This window comes from Megalobrama amblycephala, linkage group LG19 (genome assembly GCF_018812025.1).
Source record: "Megalobrama amblycephala isolate DHTTF-2021 linkage group LG19, ASM1881202v1, whole genome shotgun sequence".
NCBI lineage: Eukaryota > Metazoa > Chordata > Actinopteri > Cypriniformes > Xenocyprididae > Megalobrama > Megalobrama amblycephala.
The window spans coordinates 1,453,599-1,476,137 of NC_063062.1; the positions used below are offsets into that span (position 1 = coordinate 1,453,599).

A 22,539-nucleotide genomic window follows, 5' to 3' on the forward strand; every position below is an offset into this window, starting at 1 on the left:
AGTTTCTGTAATGCTTTTGAATTTTTTGGTTATCATTATGCAGAAGAGTGTCACCTGTGTGAAACATGTTAACATGTTTGAAAAAATACTATAAAGTACAATGGTATTACCATAGTACTCTTTGGAGTGCTTTGGATTACTGTAGTTGCCATGATAGATGAATGTGGGTATCATTCACTACTTTGGTATATGTAATAGTACTATAGTATCTCTATCATCACTGTTTTATGGATACAGTTTCAGAGTTATGGCCAAACCAGTCTGGAGACATGTGTTGATCTGGGCACTGAATCAAGTATGTGTTTGCGCAACCACTAGGGTTTATAAGCGTGAGCTGGTTAACAAGAGGTTTAAACAGGACCTTCACAATCCTCACACACCAGCGCTGACTAGAAATGGCAACAGGACCAAAAACAACAACAGAACCAGCAGTGGTCAAAAACATGTATGAACAGTTTGTTTTAAAAACAAAAAGATACAAAACTAAAGAAGATGAAGAAAAACAAAGAAAGGAACACAGAGAACGACAGCTGAACGAAAACCCAGATGTTCTCTTCAGAATTAATAGAAAAGGAAAACTGCATGTTCTGCTCTTCAGACCCACGAATGACAGCTGGTGGATAAGAACACTTAAAGATGAATATCCTGACATTTTTTCTCAGTGGACTTTTCAACATGCTGAGAACGAGCCGATTCGACATGTGATGAATCTCTCTGGTAAACGGAATTTATTGGAAGATTTCTGTAAAAATTTTCCGAAAAATAGTTTGAAGTCTCTTGTCAATTTGGAGGAAGATGAAGAACTGAGAGCAACAATAGAAGAGCTGGAAGCAAAAATAAAAGATCTAAAATTAGAAAACAAACATTTGAAACAACAACTACGCAAGTAAAGAAGTGCTGCCATAAACACAAGGTACAACACTCAATGCAATTATATTCTTTCAAAACAGCAAACGTTGTAGAAATGGTTCAAAATTTTCATAAATTGTTCATAGTCATATCAGACAAATGTGAGTTGAATGTTGTAAGTTTGGTTTAACTGTTTGTTGCTTCCATGTTAAAACTGACTTTAAAAGTTGTTCTAACTAACTCCAGTAAAACTCATGAATTAACAAAACATATTTTGGCACCATGCACCAGAAATATTCAACAAATCAATAAACTGAACCAAGCTACCCATCTCAACTTTAGCTAAATAAACATGAACAAAAATTAAGTTATGACATTTTTTTCTCATCTCATCACTTTTGATGAATGCCTATGCTATTATTTGTGGGTGGGACAGGTGGGAAACGTCCCCACCACTTTTCACCAGGGTCGACATGTACCTAATACACATGAAACATCTCCAGTTGACTAGCAAAGCATTCATTTCATTGGTTTGTTCAATAAGAGGTGATCTGGCACTAGAATGTGTTGTTTTTGATATCATGCTGAGCGTTTGTTGGTGTTGCCGCTGTTATCAGTGGGATGCAACTGTGCTCTCTGGCGCTCGTGCACAGTCCACATGAAGAGCGCTTTATCACTGAACACAGGTTTTAATGAGAGGAGGGGTCGTGAACTTAAAAAACGGTGTGTGCTGATGTTACAGTTTATTTATTTACTTTTTCAGGATATCCCTGATTCAAGCCATGGAGAAGGCCTGACCTAACTGATGCAGGGTCTGTGCAAGGATGGATTTGCTATTTAAGAAGATTCTTCCCTCGTTGTCTTGCGAGAGAGGACATCGCCTGTGATGTGGATGAAGTGCTATGGCTAGATCCAGCTAGGCCAAGAGATGATGCTTAGGTGTTTTTTCTATTTTATTTTTATTTATTTTTTTTCATTTAAAATCATGCTTTTGTTTTGTCTCCGCAAATGTTTTTGTTTGTGTACTATATTGTATTTATAATATGTTCTGATTTTCAGTGCAAAATGTAACCTTTGGAAATGCATGGATGTATTCAATAGTTTTACACTGTGGTGAGAAATAAATATTTTCAACTGAGGTGTTCTGCTACTTGTGTGTGTGGATCTGTGAATTGTGTGTAGTGTTTTGACAAAATGAGCCTTGTTTTTAAAATTGTGCATAACTAATCGTAAAAAACTGCAATTCATGTTTCTTACATTGTACAAATGGTTAAAATGTGTGAAAATGAGTGGTTTGTTGGATTTATCTGTTTGTTACTTCCATCATAAAACTGACTTTAAAAGTAGAATAACACTCTGCTTTATTCATGAATGAAAGTGTAGCAAATATTTTTGACACTGAATGTGTCTGTTTTAAGCTTTCATTTGGTTCTAGTCGAGCTGGGTTAAGGTTTGTTCCAGAGATATACATGTTGAAACAAGTTTTCTAATGATCATAATATATTCATAAAGATAAATGAAATGCTGAGAAACTCATGTCATGTACAGTACTTTCAAGAAGACTAATGCAAGTGCAAACAGATACACTAAACATGCGGTCAAAAGTTCTGTATGAATATACACTATTATTCACATGCACATATTCATCTATAAGCAACTGTTCTGAATTGATTGATTCATGTTTACTCTGAAATAATAGTTATGAGATCAGGAATATAACAGCAGCTTATCTGTTTTGTCTCTTCCACACAGAGATCATGTTAACGGGAACCCTTGAAGTCCTTCTGCATCTTTTATTTGTCTTTTCTGTCATGTTTAGCTGGGATCAAATCTGCCACACAGCTGAATATTGACCACCGACCTTATTTCAGCCATTTAACCAAAAACCCAATAAAAAAAGAACATTGGCTGTTTCTCATTCTCATTGGCCGTGACTTGTGCGGACTTGAGACAGCCAGGAATCCCAGAATGCATCTTGCACCAACCTGCACGATTGTGAAAACAAAACTTTAGACAAGCAAACAAAACATGTTATTTACTAGAGGATCAGACAAGAAGTTTTATTGTTATAAATGAGTCACTTTATAAATGTCTAAAATTAGTCTGTTAAAAAATATTTATGATACGTATGAATTTAAATTAATTAATTATGTAAAAATTTCTTTCTGAATGAATCTTTTGAATGAATGAAATAACTTTTGAAATAGTTTATAGTTTATTTTTAATAGAAATAGAAGTTAATCTTTTGAAATAACTGTTGATAGAGTGACACAATTCATGTAAATGAAGAGTGACGCTGTAAAAATGTTTTACATGCAGAATTTGAACATGTGCACAAAGTATATGGTGATATTAAGAAGTTCCCTGACACAGTTAATCCAAGATAAACACTGTAATAATAATGATCACAGAGAACACTCGAGAGAAGAAACTTGTAACACTTTAAATAACGATGAGAAACGACAAAGGAATGAACAAAACAGGAAGTGCTTACTCATCTAGATACATGTGGGATTCATTAGTGAATGAACAGGAGAACTTAGTAACTATAGGAACTGAACAAAGGAAACATGAACACAAACACTATGAAACAACATAATCCTGACTATATGTATTTAGATCCTTTACTCGTTGTTTCTTTTAACCTCACTGTGAATGTGTGTATCATGTGTGTTAAACACCATTTTAAAGCCATAATCTTTAATTACATGCTACAAGTATATTATTTAAGCTCAAACATTTTAATGAAGTTTCATTTGCTGATTTAAATACATGCAAACTGCCTCAAAAGCATAGCTTGTGTCTGTTGCCTTAGAAAATAAATAAATTTATCAAATGACTGAATAAAAATCTGGAATTGAATAAAAAGTATGTGATCTAATGAAAGTAAAATGAATGCATTGGATTTTTATGCTAAAACTGCTTCATTGTCTTTGTGTTGTTTATAAATGACATATAATTTGACTATAATACACACAAGATCTGATTGATGGACACTTTGAGCGTTGTGTTTTGAGGTTTGTTTACTGAGAACTGAGGTCCAGTTTGAGAGTCATGTGACCAACCCCTTCTTGAAAACATGAACATGTGGATTCAATTTCATTTTAACAAAACAAGTTCCCGCCTTCTTCACTTTGTCTTGTGATAAGAAGATCAAGGAAGAGGCAGAAATGTCAGCGGTCAGAGACATGTATGAAGGACTGGATGTTGGAAACATGACTGAAACTGAACAAAAGAGACACAGAAACATCCAGATCTTCTCTTCAGAGTCAGATGAGGTCGTCTGCATGTTCTGCTCTTCAGACCCACTGATGGACTCCGGTGGATGAGATTATTCAGAGACGGGAACCAATATGCGTAACCTGAGACATTTGCGCAATCACTAGAGTTTATAAGCGTGAGCTGGTTAACGGGAGGTTTAAACAGGACTTTCAAATTCTTCACAAACCAGCGCTGACTAGAAATGGCGACAGGAATAGCAGTGGTCAGAGACATGGATGAAGGGCTGGTTATTGAAGAAGGACAAGATGATAAAAAAGAAGAAGAAAGAAAGCAACACAGAGAACGACAGCTGAACGAAAACCCAGATATCCTCTTCAGAGTTTATAGACAAGGAAAACTTCGTGTTCTGCTCTTCAGACCCACGAATGACTGCTGGTGGATAAGAACACTTAGAGATCGATATACTGGCATCTTTGCTCAGTGGACTTTTCAACATGCTGATGACCAGCGGATTCGACATGTGATGAATCTCTCTGGTGATCAGAGAAGATTGCAGAGATTCTGTGATGACTTTCCAAACAATCGTTTGACGTCAAGATGAAGATCTGAGAGCAACAGTACAAGATCTGAGAGCAGCAATAGAAGATCTGAGAGTAGGAATACAAGATCTTAAATTGGAAAAAACAACATGTAGTCTACAATGACACAATTTAAGCAAGAGCTGCCATAAACAAGGTAAAACATTCACATTTTTTTTTAAAAACAGCAAATATTGAAATGATAAAAATGTCGTAGAATCATATCAGACAGCTGTGAGTTGAGTGTTGTTAAAAGTTGTTCTAACTAACCCCAATAAAACTTTGTTTTTGAATTAACAAAATGTAGAAAATCTGTTTTGACTGCATCTATTTTTTCTTCATTTCATGATGTGTTCATATTTCTTCCACCAGAGATGTTCAACAAATCATGACAACTGAGTCAAGCAGCCCGTCTCACCCTCCAGAACTTCAGCTATTATCATCTGAAAACATTATTGTTCATGTTTAAGTTAAATAAATGCTGAGAAAACTCACCCCATGTAACAGTGCAAGTTGTGTTTCATCATCATATAACAGCTGTTCTATTTTCCTGAGAATTGGTTCATGTTTACTTTATAATAATTGATACACATGATTATGAATATAAAAGAAGTTTTTTTTTTTTTTTTTTTCATCTCTTGCACACAGAGATCATGTTTTTACCTGAAAAATATGAATTTCTTGTATTTCTCTTTCTCTGTCATGTTCAAGCCGGACAGCTGTGATTAAATCTGTCACACTTTATACTCTAGATTATGTTTCTCAGGGTGTGGTTATTGGTAAAAATGCATTTCTGTATAAACACAAACCCTATTAAATCATGACTACAGTGAATCTAATGGACATTTTCACTGTTAAAGGTACAATATGTAAAATTTTTGCAGTAAAATATCCAAAAACCACTAGGCTAGTGTTATATATTTTGTCCAGCTGATTACAAACAATATCTCTAATGTTTTCAACTACTTGTAAATCATGAGAAAATTCCCATTCTAAACAGTGACACGGGGCAGTGCAGTCGCCTGTCAATGACGTCAGTTACCTTTGTTACCGCCTTTACTGACGTAGAAACCACATGACAACAGTGCCGTGGACAAATGCGGAAGTGGTGTCTAGCGTCCAGCAAACCACTAGATTGCTTCAAGCAGTTCCTTATTTACTTCTTGCACGTTTTATGGTGGATTGTGCTACTTATTTATGGAACATAATTACTGTTTACCATCTGCCGCTGGTTCTGTCGACAAGGACAGCTCCCGTAAACTCATGACCGGAAAAGCGGAAGCGGCGCCGGCGACTGTGTCATAATAAAAGTCCCGCTGCTCGTGGGGTGTGTGTTGCGCAATCGCTCCAGCTCCTCGTTCAGCTCCCGCAACACACGGTCCTGCTCTGCTTCATACTACAGTAACGTTAATAATCGCATCCACGAACATGAGTTCTTCCAGACTCCAATCCCTATTCTTTTGCACCGTCCGTTGAGATGGAGACCACATTTCCCAAGTTTCCGCTCTAAAACTTGGCGTCATCAAACTACGCCTTTGTTTTGAATAGACTTCTAGCGACCTCTAGCGGAAAAAAATATCACAAATCGTACCTTTAACACACACTGTAAACCTAAAGTGGCAGATGGCAGGACATGATGTCAGACTGTATGGGGTAAGTTGTCACAATGGAACTATGCCTTTCACACACTGTAACACATAATCTGTTATATTTGTCTTAGTTTCATTTTCATGGACTTTCGTTTGTTTCTATTCAGTTTTCTTTTTCCTTTGTTCTAGTTCCTGTCAGTCTTTAGTTGTCTCTGTCTATCAGGACAATTTACATCCTCTTCAAAACATGATACAAAAATGAATAAGAAATTGTACCATACTGAATTATATCCTAAAAAAAAAAAAAAAAAAAAAAAAAAGAAATACTATCAAAACAATCAGATAGCCGAACACCTACACAAGTGTTAGTCTTTCAGTTTCATCAGCATCTACACAAAAGGGGAAACCACGCCCTCCTCATTACCCTAGGATCAGAGATGGGCGTAAATACATGGAAATGTATTTAAAATACAAATACAAAATACTGTGTGGAAAAATGTATTTAAATACAAATACAAAATACTGTGTGGGAAAATGTGAAATGTGAAATGTGAAAATACACAAAATACATTTTAGGCTGAAATCTATCTGGGCCTATTCTGAATGCCAAAAAGCATTTAGATGTGTGCAACTACTTAGAAACTTACCTCATTTCTGCTCTCTCTGTCATTCTCTCTCTCTTTCTTAAGTGCTTGCTTCCTTGCTGGTAATTACAAATAAACTTATGTAGTGCAAAATAACAGCCATTTATATACTTACTTCTGACAAGGTTACAATGTAGTCTATTACTTATGGTGAACACTACTAAAAAAAACAGTAAAACTGTGGGAACCTTTTCTGCTATATAGCAAAGAATAGGGATGGGTGATATGACCAAAATCTTAATTTTACTTAACAGTAACAATATATGGCATGGTTTCACAATTATCAATATCAGTTTTGATACCACAGCAAAAACTGAATTTCAAACTCTTTTGATGCTTTTTTTTTACGCAAGTAGTATAGTAACTTTTATATTTATTTAATGTAAAGTTTATTTGTTTCTATATACATAATTAGAAAATATAAAGTTTATCTAAAATAAAAATGTATTTAATTAGAAATCATTTGGCACTTTTTTTTGGTGAACAATAAAACTAAAAGTGTAGTGTATCTTTCATCATTGTCATCACAAATGCACACAATCACTACACTAAACTGATGGAGACAGACAATGATTAACCTAATTATTTCGTCTCTACATAAACAAACATTTGCATAGATGGGTAAACACAATCACAATTTGGAAATGTGTCCAGTTACATTTTCATAAAGCACCATGTTTGTAAAATTTAAAATGATTACATTTACAAAATGAGCCTGCATAGCAGAAATAATGAATAAAGTAATGGTCGTGTTTAATACAATCGTTAATTGAAATAAAATAATTAATGAATTAAAAAACATATATAACACAGTATTGTTCAATTTAGTGTTATACATATGTTATCATATTAATATGATTTGTTCTAATGTCACAAGTCACAATTTCAAGTTTACTGGTCATGAAACCCCCCTGTTTTACCCTGGTCATTCACACCTCTGAGTTTCAAAAAGTCTGTGAAAATGGGCGTGTAAAGCTCTGAAAAAGTGGGAGTGAAGAGGGGAGAGAACAACCAATGAAACAGAGACATACAACACACTCATTATACAGAATAATGAATATTAATATATGAGCACGGAGAAAATGTCAACAAACTCCCAAGCACAAGGGAGAAATGCGAAAGAATATTTAATAGGGCTAATAAAATAATAGGCTACTTTGATTACGTTTACGAGCACTGCAGTCTCAAAATCAGTCTTTTAGAATAATCGTGTCGTCGCGTTCAGATAGGCTACACCACTGTATCAGTGTCCAGTTTGCACATATAATTCATTTGAAGAAGACTTGATGAAATATGTGTTCATAACTACACTGTGCTGGTTAATGTTTGGTGCTGGAGAACGTGTGAAATAAAAACTTTAAACACGGATACTTTATTCTGTATGAGCTATGTGTCACGTGGCTAGTGTTATTAAACTCATCGCGGAGCTCCGCGCTGAAACCGAGCATATGCGCGCTCCGCCTGTATATCGTAAAAACAATCGTATTTTTCATGTGTTCGTATTCAAACTCCAGTTCTGACCGCATCGCGAGCAAAATACAAACAACACTCATGTGCTGCTGTGCTGAGGGAAACAGCCTACGGCTCGTGTGTTTGAACGCAGCTAGAGCAGGCAGAGGTGAATGAGCCGCACTTTTGTGACATTTGAATTCTCCGCTGTAATGCGATCTCACGCGAACATATTTCCATTTGTGCTGGTAGATTACAGCAAAACAATCCACATGCACACAAACCTCTGCTCTGGTCGCGTCGCAGGAAAACACATTGTGTTGTAATACTGAGGAAACAAGCAACAATGATATGTCTCTGAATGACAAAAGACCGAGGTGAGAAAAGTGACACTTCCTCATATCGTATGCATACTACAGCGCAGTGATTGGATTGAATGAGCTTTATGTCATGAATATATGTCAAGAATCACTCGAAACGGTCTATATCAGCATGTTCGAAAGTACACGATGACGTCAGATTTTGTGACTTTGCTCCGACTCGGCTTTTCAAACAGGAAGACAGAAATCGCTCTGAAAAATGCAAAAATAACTATTTTTCACTAATGAATAACATTAATGAGTACCTTTAGTGTTTTCAATGATGTGCAGCCTATACATATCTGTTTACATCTCAAAAAATGTGTTTTGGGGTTTCATGACCCTTTAACTTGATTATTTGGTTAGGGTTTAAGAAGTGTACTAAAAAACTTTTTCACATGTGTCGTCAAAATGACCCACAACCTAATCAGTTTACATGTGAAGAAATCCATTTATTCACAAACTTCTCACGAGACGAGTGTTTGACATAGTATAAGAGGTGTTTGACAAATTATTCGGCAAACTACTTCCTCTCATCGCTGCTTTTTGGTGGTTTGGAGAACAATTACTTTATACAACGGAGAGCACGTCAAGCATAAAAGCCTCGTAGGTTTACTGAGGAGCGCGCGCAGTAAGCAGGTTCATGGCGTAGAGCCATGCGAATTGCGAAAGTATAAACAAGGCTTCAACTGCACAAAGCTAAAGAGAAAGCGGAAAGTCCTATCTATGTAAACGATTTAGAAAAAGTTCCATCGATTCATAATTTATATCATCGCTACGAATCTACGATATTGTCATATGATATCACCCATCCCTAACATGCAGTAAGGTTAATGCTTCAAACACAACTAGTTGATGCATGAAAACAACACCCTGATAAAGAGGTTGACTGTCTCAAAGTATTTTGAGTATTTTGAAATTACAAAAATACTCATCTTAAATGTATTTAAATACAAATTACATTTGATTTTTTCCAAAGGCTTTAAAATACAAAATACAAAATAGTATTTTGTATTTCAAATACGTATTTTAAATACATGTATCTGAAATACTGCCCATCCCTGCCTAGGAACAGATAAATGTAGAAATAAAGAAATGTAGAAAGGAATAAATGTTGAAATTAACAAATATGGAAATAAATATAGAAATAAAGAAACAAATAAATAAATAAAAATCGAAATGAATAAATGTTTAAATAAATAAAACAAAAAAGAAATGTGGAAAAAAGAAATATACATAAATAAGAAAATAAATGTATAAATAATTATTTATCTATTTATTTTTTGCTTTTCTTTTTATATTTATTTATGTATTTATTTATTTTTAATTTTGGCAGACTTGGGATTCCATTCCAGAAGGAGTAAACTTCTGTTTCTGTTTTCCCTCTCTCCCTTGACTCAGAAAACGAAACTTATGTTTTGCCAGAAAGCGCTATGTGAAACCGAAACTTACCGAGACATTTTTAGTGGTCCTGCAAGAGCCTGAGAGCTAAAACATCAACGAAGTGCTGGAGAACAACATTTGCTGAAATCAAAAAAGCTAGCTTTCATTTGACCATTGGACAAAGATCCAGGACGGTAAGTCTGTCCAGTTTTCTTTTCCCGGATATTTTCTACAAAACGTTTCGCACAGTATTTTAAAGTAGCCTATAGTTTTTCTGTAAGAGATCTGATAACACTGATGAAGATTAAAATTCTATCTCAGTCAAACTATAACTAACCACATAGCCTACTTATTTCTAAACTGAAAAATATGGCTTATATTCAGGGTGCTAAATTAACTTTTTTGATCTCCAGCCAATCAGAATCTCCACTAGCCAAATTTTTGTCCGGTGAAAATAAGAGAAATTATGAGTGCCACTGAATGCATTTGATCATTTCATTAACATTGTTGGCATGAAAAACACATATAAAGTACAATGCATACAACAAAATATGCACAGAAAGTGCACACATTTCATCTAGACTATCTATCATTTGATGCTCTTCTTCTTCTTCAGAAGTGCCATCAGAATCTGAGCCACCCTCTGTTCCTTTTGTTCCATGTATTAAGCATTTGGATTTATTTCGGTTTATTATGGGCTGAGGCTCGTGCTTTTCTTGTGATTGACCGCACATACAGAAGAGAGACTCATGCATCACCAGCCAAACTGGCTAGTAAGTTTTTATTAACACCCGCCAAAATGAATTTTAACCCGCATTTGGCGGGTTGGCAGGTGTTAATTTAGAACCCTGCTTATATTTATATGTAAACCTGCAATTTTAAAACGGACCTCTGTAAACTGCACTGCTCACCTATGAAGGACCAAACCTGCAAAAACAATAAATAAATACGTAAATACATATAAGAAGAAATGTAAAAAAAAAATAATAATAATTAAATAATAATTAAATGAGTAGGCCTATTTATACTTTTTTTTCCATATTTATGTATAATTTAGTTTTTTCCCCACATTTAGGCTATGCATTTATTTATTTTCACATTTATTTATTTGTATATATTTATTTATTTCCATTTTCCACATTTATTAATTTGTACATTTATTTATTTCCACATTTCTTTATTTCGTTGTCTGTATGCTAATGAGATTTTTACGTCAGACCTCAGCAGTCGAGCTCAGAGTGGCAGTGCGGGATCTTTGAGGCCACAGTTGTGGTGTGACTAAACGCAATATGAGATTTGGACACGCCTTTGCAAGAAGTCGCACAGGGAATGAATGACTTAGTCAAGATGAGCAATTTATTCAAAATCTTATAACACGGTTTAAGTCATTTAATATCAGCCCCGGGTATACTTCACTTTCTGCGCCCGGACGCGTCGCGTCGCGCGCGCAGTCGCGTCCGCGAAACTTTAAAGTATACTACACCATGGATGCGCGCGGATGACCGCGTTCGACACATGCGCAGTATAGTTTTTTTCTATGCTCTACCAGACATCGGAGAGCAGCACTGAGACATGTCATCAACGTGACATTCACTGGGCATGATCGGAGAAGTGCATCCTTTCCCATATTTTACTTATCCTCCTCCATGAATTTGCCACCCTAAACACGTCTTTGTACTCTTTAAAACATGAATTGTATAAATGTGGGTATCTCTTCGCACAAACGCTCGTCAAGTTCGCTGTCCATTGTCGTGTTTTTCTCTTTTCAAGTGTGTTGTTTTTAAAACAGTCTTTTCACACTCTTCTTTGACGGCTGAACACTGTGCTCAATACTGTCTGTGCGCATTGTCACCTAGTGGACTCTTCTATACTGCTTGCGCATGCGCTGTTGCACGCGGACTGTCCGCGCGGTCTCGAAATTTGGCCTGCACGCAGCCAGGGTGTGCGGCCGGCCGTGAGCCCTCCGCATGACGAAAATTACGTCATGCGAACGGTGCACGAACGCGGACGGCCGAAGTATACCTGGGGCTTTAAACTGTAGGCTATCTTTATTCCGGACATGGCCGAAAAACATTACCTGGTCGTGTTTTCTAAAGTGTCTTGGCACACATGAACAGCAGCTTCCTTCAACAAATCTGATAATAGATAGGTTACTTTGACACAGAAGCGCGTGAAATTATCCACTATTAATCATAATGTAAAATGGATAAGAGCTTGCGGTTATTGTCAATGAGACTCGCACACCAGCTCAGAACGCGGAGAGAAATCAGTGCACATTTCGCTGAAGTCTATGCAAGCATATTGATCAATGCGTTTGAAACGCGGCTGCAATACAGTAGCATAAATTTGCATTTCCTAATTTTGCATGCATAACATGTGACAATTCAAATGCTTAAAATATAACACATATTTGCATAGATGCTGCTCCTACTGATTAATCACAAGCCATCAATTGGAATTATTCAAACAAAAAGTGCATGTAAACGCACACGCATCTCACGCTGTAGATATGTAGCTACACAGATGCATCATGCCCATTCAAAAAGCACATGTCCTGTCTTTTCAGATTTTTGAGCCAACTGCATTTTTAATGTAGGCCTAACTACTTACAGCAGCAGACACAAACCTTTCGATTAAGAGGTGGTATTTCCCCCTTATAAAATGATTTTCCAGGGGCATTTTAATCAATATGAATCATCATATATGTCAAGTTCTTAATTTTAATTTATAATTTTCTTAAGTTTGTGTCTGCCTCATTAGCATACAGACAAAGAAATGTAGAAATAAATAAAAGTGAGGAAAAAATACAATTGTGCATAAATAAGGAAATAACAGTATAAATACTCATTTATGTTTTTTTTAAATTTCCTTGTATATTTATTTATGTTTATGTATTTTTTACATTTCTTATATTAATTTGCGTATTTATTTAGTTATTGTTTTGCAGGTTTGGTCCACCATACATTTTCAAATGTCTTCTGTACGGAAGAGGATTAGGGCCAAGCAATAATAAAAAAAATAAAACCATCTCGAGATTAAAGTTGTTCAATTTTGAGAAAAAAGTCATTAAATTATGAGAACAAATTCGTTAAATTATGACATTTTTCTCATAACTTAACGAATTTGTTCTCGTAATTTAATGACTTTATTCTCAACATTTTATCTCGACTTTTTTCTCGAAATTTAACGACATTTTTCTCATAATTTAATGAATTTGTTCTCGTAATTTAATGACTTTATTCTCAACATTTTATCTCGACTTTTTTCTCGAAATTTAACGACATTTTTCTCATAATTTAATGAATTTGTTCTCGTAATTTAACTTTTTTCTCGTAATTTAATGACTTTATTCTCAACATTTTATCTCAACCTTTTTCTTCGAATTTAACGACATTTTCTCATAACTTAATGAATTTGTTCACGTAATTTAACGACTTTTTTCTCGTAATTTAATGACTTTATTCTCAACATTTTATCTCGACTTTTTTCTCGAAATTTAACGACATTTTCTCATAATTTAACGAATTTGTTCACGTAATTTAACGACTTTTTTCTCGTAATTTAATGACTTTATTCTCAACATTTTATCTCAACTTTTTTCTCGAAATTTAACGAAATTTTTCTCATAATTTAACGAATTTGTTCTCGTAATCTAACGACTTTTTTCTCGTAGTTTAATGACTTTATTCTCAACATTTTATCTCAACTTTTTTCTCGAAATTTAACGACATTTTTCTCATAATTTAACGAATTTGTTCTCATAATTTAACAACTTTTTTCTCATAATTTAATGACTTTATTCTCAACATTTTATTTCGACTTTTTTCTCGAAATTTAACAAGTTTTTTCTCAAAATTTAACAACTTTAATCTGGAGATGGTTTTATTTTTTTATTATTGCTTGGCCCTAATCCTCTTCCGTACTTCTGAGAAGGTAATAAATGAGAGGGGAGATTTAGGAAAACATTCTGCTATATGTAATAAACATGATTGATTATTTTTATCACTTCAGGGTTAAAAGACCCCTCCACTTCTGATAACCCTGTTTATTTTGAGATAATGACTGTTAATTGTTCCTCATAAATGACTGTATATGATGACAGTGTGGATCTTCCGGGTGAGTGTGGATCTTCATTGTGGACAGTATGGATCTTCCAGCTAAGCTCTCCACTCTCTCCATGGACACTTCATTGTAAGTACACTCTAAAAATGATGACAAGAGGAAGTTAAACATAAATTCATAAATGTGTATTTATTTAATTATTTATTTTTCCAAGATGTTACCCCCGTTTTCAACCTGACACGGAAAGCATAATGTCTGTGATGCATGATCTTAAGGAAAAGAACATTTCAGACAACACGCTTCTCTCCAACTTGGACTTTGCTGAGAGATTCCTTCAATACCATCCTCTAAAGCAGAACTCAAAGTTGTTGGTTAAAGGAAACTACTCTTGTGTACAAATTGGTGACAGTAAACAGGTGATCTTTACTGTAAGATCAGAAAACAACCAAGTCTTTGTGAATGTCTGTATCCACAACATATATAATGGTGGAAAAGTCTTAAAGGATTCCATTACAGCCAGTCACTTTTTCAATCACTCTTGCCAAGATGAGTTTAAATCCTGTTTTACACAGGCTCAAGAAGCTGTTCCTAAAGAGGGTCTGACAAGTTTACAGGTTATATGCAACAGGTTCTCAGTCACCTACAGCACCCAATTTCAAAGTCCAGGCCCGACTGTGGAAACAAAGTGTCGGTTAAAGCTTGTGAACTTCACTGCTGAAGGTTTGCTGAACAAAAAAGTCTGGCTGCAGAAAGAGAAGCCCACATGTCACGGTTTGATAGCATGTGTACACTATCTCACAAAGCAGTGCCTTACCACAAGCATCTCTCCATTGTTTTGGTATGGATTTGTCATCCATGCGGACAAAGAAATAATCAAAATCTGTCGAGGTGAAATCGTTAACAAAGAGTATGTATTGCTACATGATGATGAGGGGATCTCAATGTTTCCTCCAACACTGTAATAGAAGCTATGACAGAATACTGCAACATAGTCTGTTTAAAATAAATATAATCACAGACATGATTAAATGAATTAATTTTCCACATAATCACAAATCTTCACGACTAAATGTTTGTTTAAAATATAACAATGCCGTAACCTCTTGAGTCAGTATATGCAATGCGTATCTTTTGTTTTGTGCTTTGTGACAAGGAAATGTTTTAATAGATTTACATTTGCATGCTTCATCTGTGTTTGCTGACAAAAAATTCTATTATGCTGTATTGTTTATAATCTTTAATATCATAATAATAGATGTAAATAAACAGCTTGATTCTTTGTTCTTTGTAGTTCTGTATCCTGCATGTTGAATTTTATTAAGTGATGAAGATCAGATTTGAATGTATAAAGTAATGCACAAACATTTTAACAGTTATATAAAATACGTTACAGTGAATTTAAAGCATAATAAAACAGTATGAAACAACTTGGTGTATGTTTGAATGACTATTGTGTGGATGAATAAATGTTCACTAAAACACATCTCAGTTCTCAGTGAAAAACACCAGTTGAGTTTTTAATTAATTACCAGACTTCCATCAGCTGCTCTTTCCTTCTCTAGTATTGCTGTCAGAAGAAAGAGTGAAACATCCAGTAAGATACAAAACATTATATTCAGTTACTTATTACATGCATATGATAAATAACACACCAGTCTGCGGTAACACTTTATTTTAGGGTATTTTAACTAGTTGCTTATTAGCATGCATGTTACTAGAATATTGGCTGTTTATTAGTAATTATTAAAGGGTTAGTTCACCCAAAAATTAAAATTCTGTCATTTATTACTCAACCTCATGCCGTTTTACACCCGTAAGACCTTCATTAATCTTCGGAACACAAATTAAGATATTTTAGTTGAAATCCGATGGCTCAGTGAGGCCTGCATACACAGCAAAATCCCCAGAGTTAAATCAACTCAGAGTGCATATGGTCCCTCTCTAAATAGTGTTAAAATAACACTGAAGCTAAAGTTAATGAGATAATTAAGTGATTAATAAATCTGTCACTTGTAGTTCTTGTGTTTTTTATTTCTTCAGTGATTCTGCTTGTTAACAGCAGGCGTTCATCACTAATTCACAATCATTACTATATTAATCGCTTAATTATCTCATTAACTTTAACTCTGCTTCAGTGTTATTTTAACACTATTTAGAGAGGGACCATATGTACTCTGAGCAGAGCTGATTTAACTCTGGACATTTTGCTGTGTAGATTCAGTATGAATTATAAGTTCATTTGTTTCATCTCTTCCACACAGAGACCAGCTTTTGACCTGACTTAAAGCAGAACAAATATGAATTTCTTGTATTTCTCTTTTTCTTCCTCTCTCTTCTAAACACTAGTGAATATTTCTCAGGATGTGTTTATTGTTGAAGTCAATTTCTGTATAAACACAAACCTTATTAAAGTCATGACTATGAAAAACATCTAATGGACATTTTTACTGTTACTACACTGTTAACACACATTGACCTCTTGTGGCAGACATGATGTCACACTGTATGGGGTAAGTTGTGACAGTGAAACCTGCCATTAAACTATTATTTACATTTATACATTTGGCAGACGCTTTTATCCAAAGCGACTTACATTGCATTATACTATACATTTTTTGTATCCGAGTATGTGCAATCCCTGGGATCGAACCCATGACCTTGGCATTGCTAGTGCCATGCTCTAACCACTGAGCTGCAGGAAAGCTTATTATAGATTATATAGATTATATAGATTATAACCAATGTCAGTAGGGTTTTAGTTGTTTTCCCAACAGCTTTGCCCAAAATCTCTCTCTCTCTCTCTCTTTCTCTCTCTCACACACACACACACACACACACACACACACACATGTGGCTATTTCTTTGCTTTGTCACAAAATGTATTGAATGGCGACATCTTTCAAATGACATGAATTCATTATTCATTTAGACACAAACAAACACCACCAAAACTCTATGAACAAACAGGCCAGTGTGCACGTTTACATTCTCTTTTCAAAACGAATTCAAAACGTTTTTTTAGCCCGTCTTATCTGTTTGTTGAGAATTATTAAAGAATGTTTAGAAATAGATTTTTGTTAACAACAAAACGTTTCAAAATATGTTTCACAACATATTACAGTTTTTTACAATCGCTAGGACACATTTCTCAATACTTAGGCCACTTTTTCAAAACTCTTCACACAGTTCTCCTAACCAACTTTCATCTTGGCACAGCAGTTCATTTCACATTCAAAATGCACTAAATCTACCAAAACACTTCATTCATGTCTCAAATCAACTCATTCTTCCAGAACACAAGCAAAGGTTGACAGCCGACAAACACACTTTGTCAGTCATAAAACACTGACCTAAAAACACTAACATCAGGTAACCTTATACAATGTTTTCTTTTGTAAAATTTCTTAACAAAACAAGAATAACACTGTCTGTTGTTTATAATTCACTGCAGTTTGTTACATGAACCTTGTTTACAAAACAGTACAAAATTATTCCGAAGTTTTCCTCTTTGAATGGATAATGAAATGCTTGTGTAAGTGTTCAGTTTCATCTAATTGCTTTGATAGTATTTGAATTTTTAGATTCAGCATATATTTCATTACAATATTACTGTAGAAATGTAGCATATTTCTGTCTTATTCAGTTTTGTATTATGTTATTGTTTTGAACATAAGTTTCACGGTTTTGAAAACAGTATGTAAGCATGTGCAAATTGGCCTGTACGTACAAAGAGTTTTGGCATCTGATTGAGAAAAGAAATCATGAAATTTGAGAGATGTGGTCATTGAATGCATTTTGTGCCAAAACAATGATAATTGATCCACAGTTTAGCCCACATAGACTTCTGTTGTGCTCACTGTGTGAAGAGTTTTGCAAAAGTGACCTAAGTATTGAGAAACGTGTCCTAGTGTCTGTAAAAAACTGAAAGAGGACAAAATGACACAGATGTGATTCATTTTTGTCCATTTCCTCTTTTTAGTTTCTCCTGACCACACCCTCCGTCCCTCTGTTCTTCCTTCTCTTCTCCTGTCTAAACACATCTTTGTATTTGACTATAATGTTGTTACTCAAAAATGATGGACACTTTGAGCGTTGTGTTTTGAGGTTTGTTTACTGAGAACTGAGGTTGAGTTTGAGAGTCATGTGACCAACCCCTTCTGGAAAACATGTGGATTCAGTTTCACCCTAACAAAACAAGTTCCCACCTTCTTCCCTTTGTCTTGTGATGAGAAGATCAAGGAAGAGGCAGAAATGTCAGCGGTCAGAGACATGTATGAAGGACTGGATGTTGGAAACATGACTGAATCTGAACAAAGGAGACACAGAAACATCCAGCTGAACCAACATCCAGATGTTCTCTTCAGAGTCTACAGACGAGGTCATCTGCATGTTCTGCTCTTCAGACCCACCGATGGCCTCCAGTGGATGAGATTATTCAGAGACGGACGTGAACACCTCTTCGCTCAGTGGACTATCAGACACCGGCAGATTCGGGATGTGATCAGTATCTCTGGACAGCAGGAGGAACTGGAAGGATTCTGTGACAGGTTCATACAACATCTGCAGGGGTTTCAAGACAATGATGATGAGATTGAAGAGCTGAGAGCAAGAATACGAGAACTTGAATTAGAAAACAGAAGACTTAGAGAACAATGACCGCTGCCAAAGATATGAGGTAAAAATACAAGCATTTATTCTTTTGAAACAGCTTAAAGAAACTGCATGTTGTGTGTGGTTTTGACTGGCACAGCAGGATTCATTTCTGATAGAGAATTTAAACATACAGGACAGTAACAACCAGAGTCATCCTGGATGAGAGATAAATCACTGATGTGTTGATTTGATTAAAGACACATAACTTTCATCTCACGGTAAAACATTTTACTTTCGGTTTCAACAACAATGTAGTATATCTCATGCCTAGAGCACCTCCTAGTGGTCATTATATAAAACACCAACATGAGACATGACATGACGTTTTACTGAAAATATAGCTAAAATTTAACCTGTTAACTCTCACCCCCACTTTTTTTTTATAGACATGAAAATACACTATCCAGACTTACAATTCAAGAATACTTTGGAATATAGACATAAGGCTGGCCTTGTTTTAAAGATGAAAATTGGCAGTTTATTGTAGAAGTGAAATTATGTAAGTGAAACAGAAAAAAAAGTTATATAAGTTTAAGTTTATGTAAATTTTTTTATTTATTGTAAAATGTAAAAATATAATATTTTATATAAAATATATATTTTACAAAACAAGTTTTACAAGTTGTTTACTTAGTTGTGTTCCAAATTTCAGGTTGATATCTCAAAAAATGAGCTTTCAGTAAGATTTTGTTTGGGCGCAGTACCACACTTTTCCACTAGATGACAACCAAGCTCCATTACTGACCATATAAGGGCGCCTCCATTTCCATATATGGTTTGAGTGATCTATATTTCCATTATTTTCATACAATTTATGAAGTAGACATCCTATATAGAATTAGTATAGAAAGTTTAGCAGAATTTGATATGAATTCAACCTCTAATAAACATAAAAACAACATGTATGTGGGTTATAGCTCGCAATCATACATTTTCTATTAAAAACATTTTCAGACTTTTTTTTTTTTTTTTTTTTAAATTGAATGGATGTTATCTTTTGAACTCTTGGCATGAAAACAAACATGTTTGAACCAATCATCACTATTTCAAAATAAAGATCTGAACATGCCTTATGAGTATGAAAATATTCTTGTTGCAAATTGATAAATTACTGCTCCTCTGTAATTTATTTTGAAAATATGTAGAGAGTAGAGATTTCAAATGATATATAGTTTGTCAAGATTAGTGTAGGTTTAGTATAGGATATTACTGTTTTAATATGTAATGGCTGAGGGCCCACCGCTGGGCTAGTGACAGTTAACAGTTATGCCCATTTTTACAAGATGTAATCTAAGAATATAAAATACCTCACAGATCATTTATAAATCCATGTTGTAAATACTAATTTCTGACTACAGTCATAAACACAAGTAGGGCTGTTTTCGTGCATGTGCCTTTAAATGCAAATGAGCTGCTGTGCCCTGCCCCCTCTCTACAATAAGATCCCCTTATGTCATAATGGGAGCGAAATCTGAGCGGCTCGTTTTTTCACATGCTTGCAGAGAAAGGCTTGCCAAAACAAAGTTACTGGGTTGTCCTTTTTCACATTTTCTTTGTTGATAGATGCACCAGAGACATGATTATAGCACTTAAAGGATTAGTCCACTTTTAAATAAACTTTTCCTGATAATTTACTCACCCCCATGTCATCCAAGATGTCCATGTCTTTCTTTCTTCAGTCGAAAAGAAATTTTTTGATGAAAACATTCCAGGATTATTCTCCTTATAGTGGACTTGAATGGGCACCAAACAGTTGAAGGTCATAATTAGTTTCAGTGCAGCATCAAATTGTTCAACATGATCCCAGATGAGAAATAAGGGTCTTATCTAGTGAAACCAGTGCTCAGTTTTAACCTTAAATGCTCATCTTGAACTAGCTCTCTTCTTCTTCTCCTCTATTAGAATTCCAGCAGTGTAGACACTGCTAAGCGTAATACTGCCCTCCACAGACCAAAGTTTGAACTAATTGTTATATACTATTGAACTAGCATATTGCATATAAAAATTAGTTCAAACTTTGGCCTGTGGAGGGCAGTATTACGCTTAGCAGTGTCTACACTGCTGGAATTCAATAGAGAAGAAGATGAAGAGAGCTAGTTCAAGATGAGCATTTCTGGTTAAAACTTTAAATTGAAAATGAGCGATGGTTTCACTAGATAAGACCCTTATTTCTCATCTGGGATTGTTCTGAACAATTTGAAGCTGCAGTGAAACTAATTTTGACCTTCAACTGTTTGGTGCCCATTCAAGTCTACTATAAGGAGAAAAATCCTGGAATGTTTTCATCAAAAACTTTAATTTATTTTCAACTGAAGAAAGAAAGACATGGACATCTTGGATGACATGGGGGTGAGTAAATTATCAGGAAAAGTTTATTTAAAAGTGAACTAATCCTTTAAACATGGAAAAAGTCAGATTTTCATGATATGTCCCCTTTAAGAGAAATTTTTATAAGAGTGTTTTCTAACATAGTAATAAAATTTGTTTTAATTTGGTCAAATTCCTGCAAATTCAACAGAGTTCACGTCAAGGAAAGCAAAAGAATGAGCTTTGTTTTATTGAACATAATTTGGCAGCAGCTATTTACACTAAGTCCAAATAACAGTAGTTCCCTTTCAGTCGGTCACGTTCGACGTACGTCAGTAGTGACCGACGAATTGGGATATCGCTTAGAGAGCCCTATCATCTTCGTGTAAACTAAAACAAGCCAATGGAATTGGCGTGCGATATTTGCATAATGCGCACCGCCCCCGACAGGTGTATATAAATAGGAAGCGGATGCAATCGCACTCTGTCTTTCGCTTCGGAGCCATTTACTGGTGTCCTGTTTGAAGACTCCTTTCTTCGTTTGTTTTCTGAATTAAAACATTGCCTCAAGAAGAGGGTTACAGCGAGCTTCAGTGCTGGTGAAGAGGGCACGTTCAGCGAGGTCGCGAGTGTCCGAGGAGCTGAGCTATAAGCTCTAAAACTGCTGTTTTCACAGCAACACAAAGAGTGTGTGTGTGAGCGATTTGGGCCGGTTCCTCGGTGTGTCAGGGAGTGGTGTACCTGACACATCGCGTCGCTCCCTGGGTGCTTCAGCACGAGTGAGTTGACTTCCCCTTCTAAAAGAGCTTTACAGACGAACCCTGACAGTATGTCATTTCGTCTGTGCGTTACTGGGTGCGGTCGTTCCCTGGTCCCTGCTGATGGGCACAATCGCTGCATCTCGTGTTTGGGCGTTCAGCACGCTGAGGCAGCTTTTGTGGATGGTTCATGTTCCCATTGCGGGAACATGACCATCGCGGTGCTGAGGTCGAGGCTCTCCTTCCTGAAGTCTCAGGAAGCGGGAGTCCCCTCTCCTATGCCGCGTACGACCGTTTTTTCCGGCCCTGGGAACCGGAAGGACGGTACGGCGCTGTATAGGGAGGGCGGCCTGAGGATAACGGTCAGGGCTCCCCCGCCGAGCGGAAACGCTCCTCGGGCCCCTGCCCCCTCGCCAGCACCGCAACCCATCTTTCGCCCGTTGGTTTCCGCTGGGCCCTCTTCGGACTGTCCAGCCGTTACCTTCGGTGCGCCGGCGGAGGATCAGATGTCGGTCGCTGCGTCGGAAGGCGAGTTTGAGAATTCGGGAGAGGAAGATCCGGACGCGCTGCCGCCCTCCGGGACGGTAGCGGTGGCCGAGTCGGATCCCGAACTCTCGGCTGTGCTCTCTCGGGCAGCCTTGTGCGTCGGGCTCGAGTGGAACCCTCCACCCTGTCCCGGCCCATCT

At 36.0% G+C, this 22,539-nt stretch overlaps 1 protein-coding gene and 1 long non-coding RNA gene across 2 annotated transcripts; both read left to right on the forward strand.

Annotated features, from left to right (window-relative positions):
* Positions 1-319: 319 nt before the first annotated feature.
* Positions 320-5,571, forward strand: LOC125254623. Its single transcript, XR_007181705.1, has 3 exons — positions 320-913; positions 1,613-4,806; positions 5,022-5,571. It is a non-coding gene; the product is annotated as an uncharacterized LOC125254623 (long non-coding RNA).
* A 4,520-nt stretch (positions 5,572-10,091) lies between these two features.
* On the forward strand, positions 10,092-15,562 carry LOC125254569. Its single transcript, XM_048169226.1, has 3 exons — positions 10,092-10,267; positions 14,176-14,264; positions 14,350-15,562. Exons 2-3 carry the CDS (start codon positions 14,218-14,220, stop codon positions 15,095-15,097), a joined length of 795 nt encoding a protein of 264 aa, XP_048025183.1. The 5' UTR covers positions 10,092-10,267; positions 14,176-14,217; the 3' UTR covers positions 15,098-15,562.
* Positions 15,563-22,539: the final 6,977 nt, after the last annotated feature.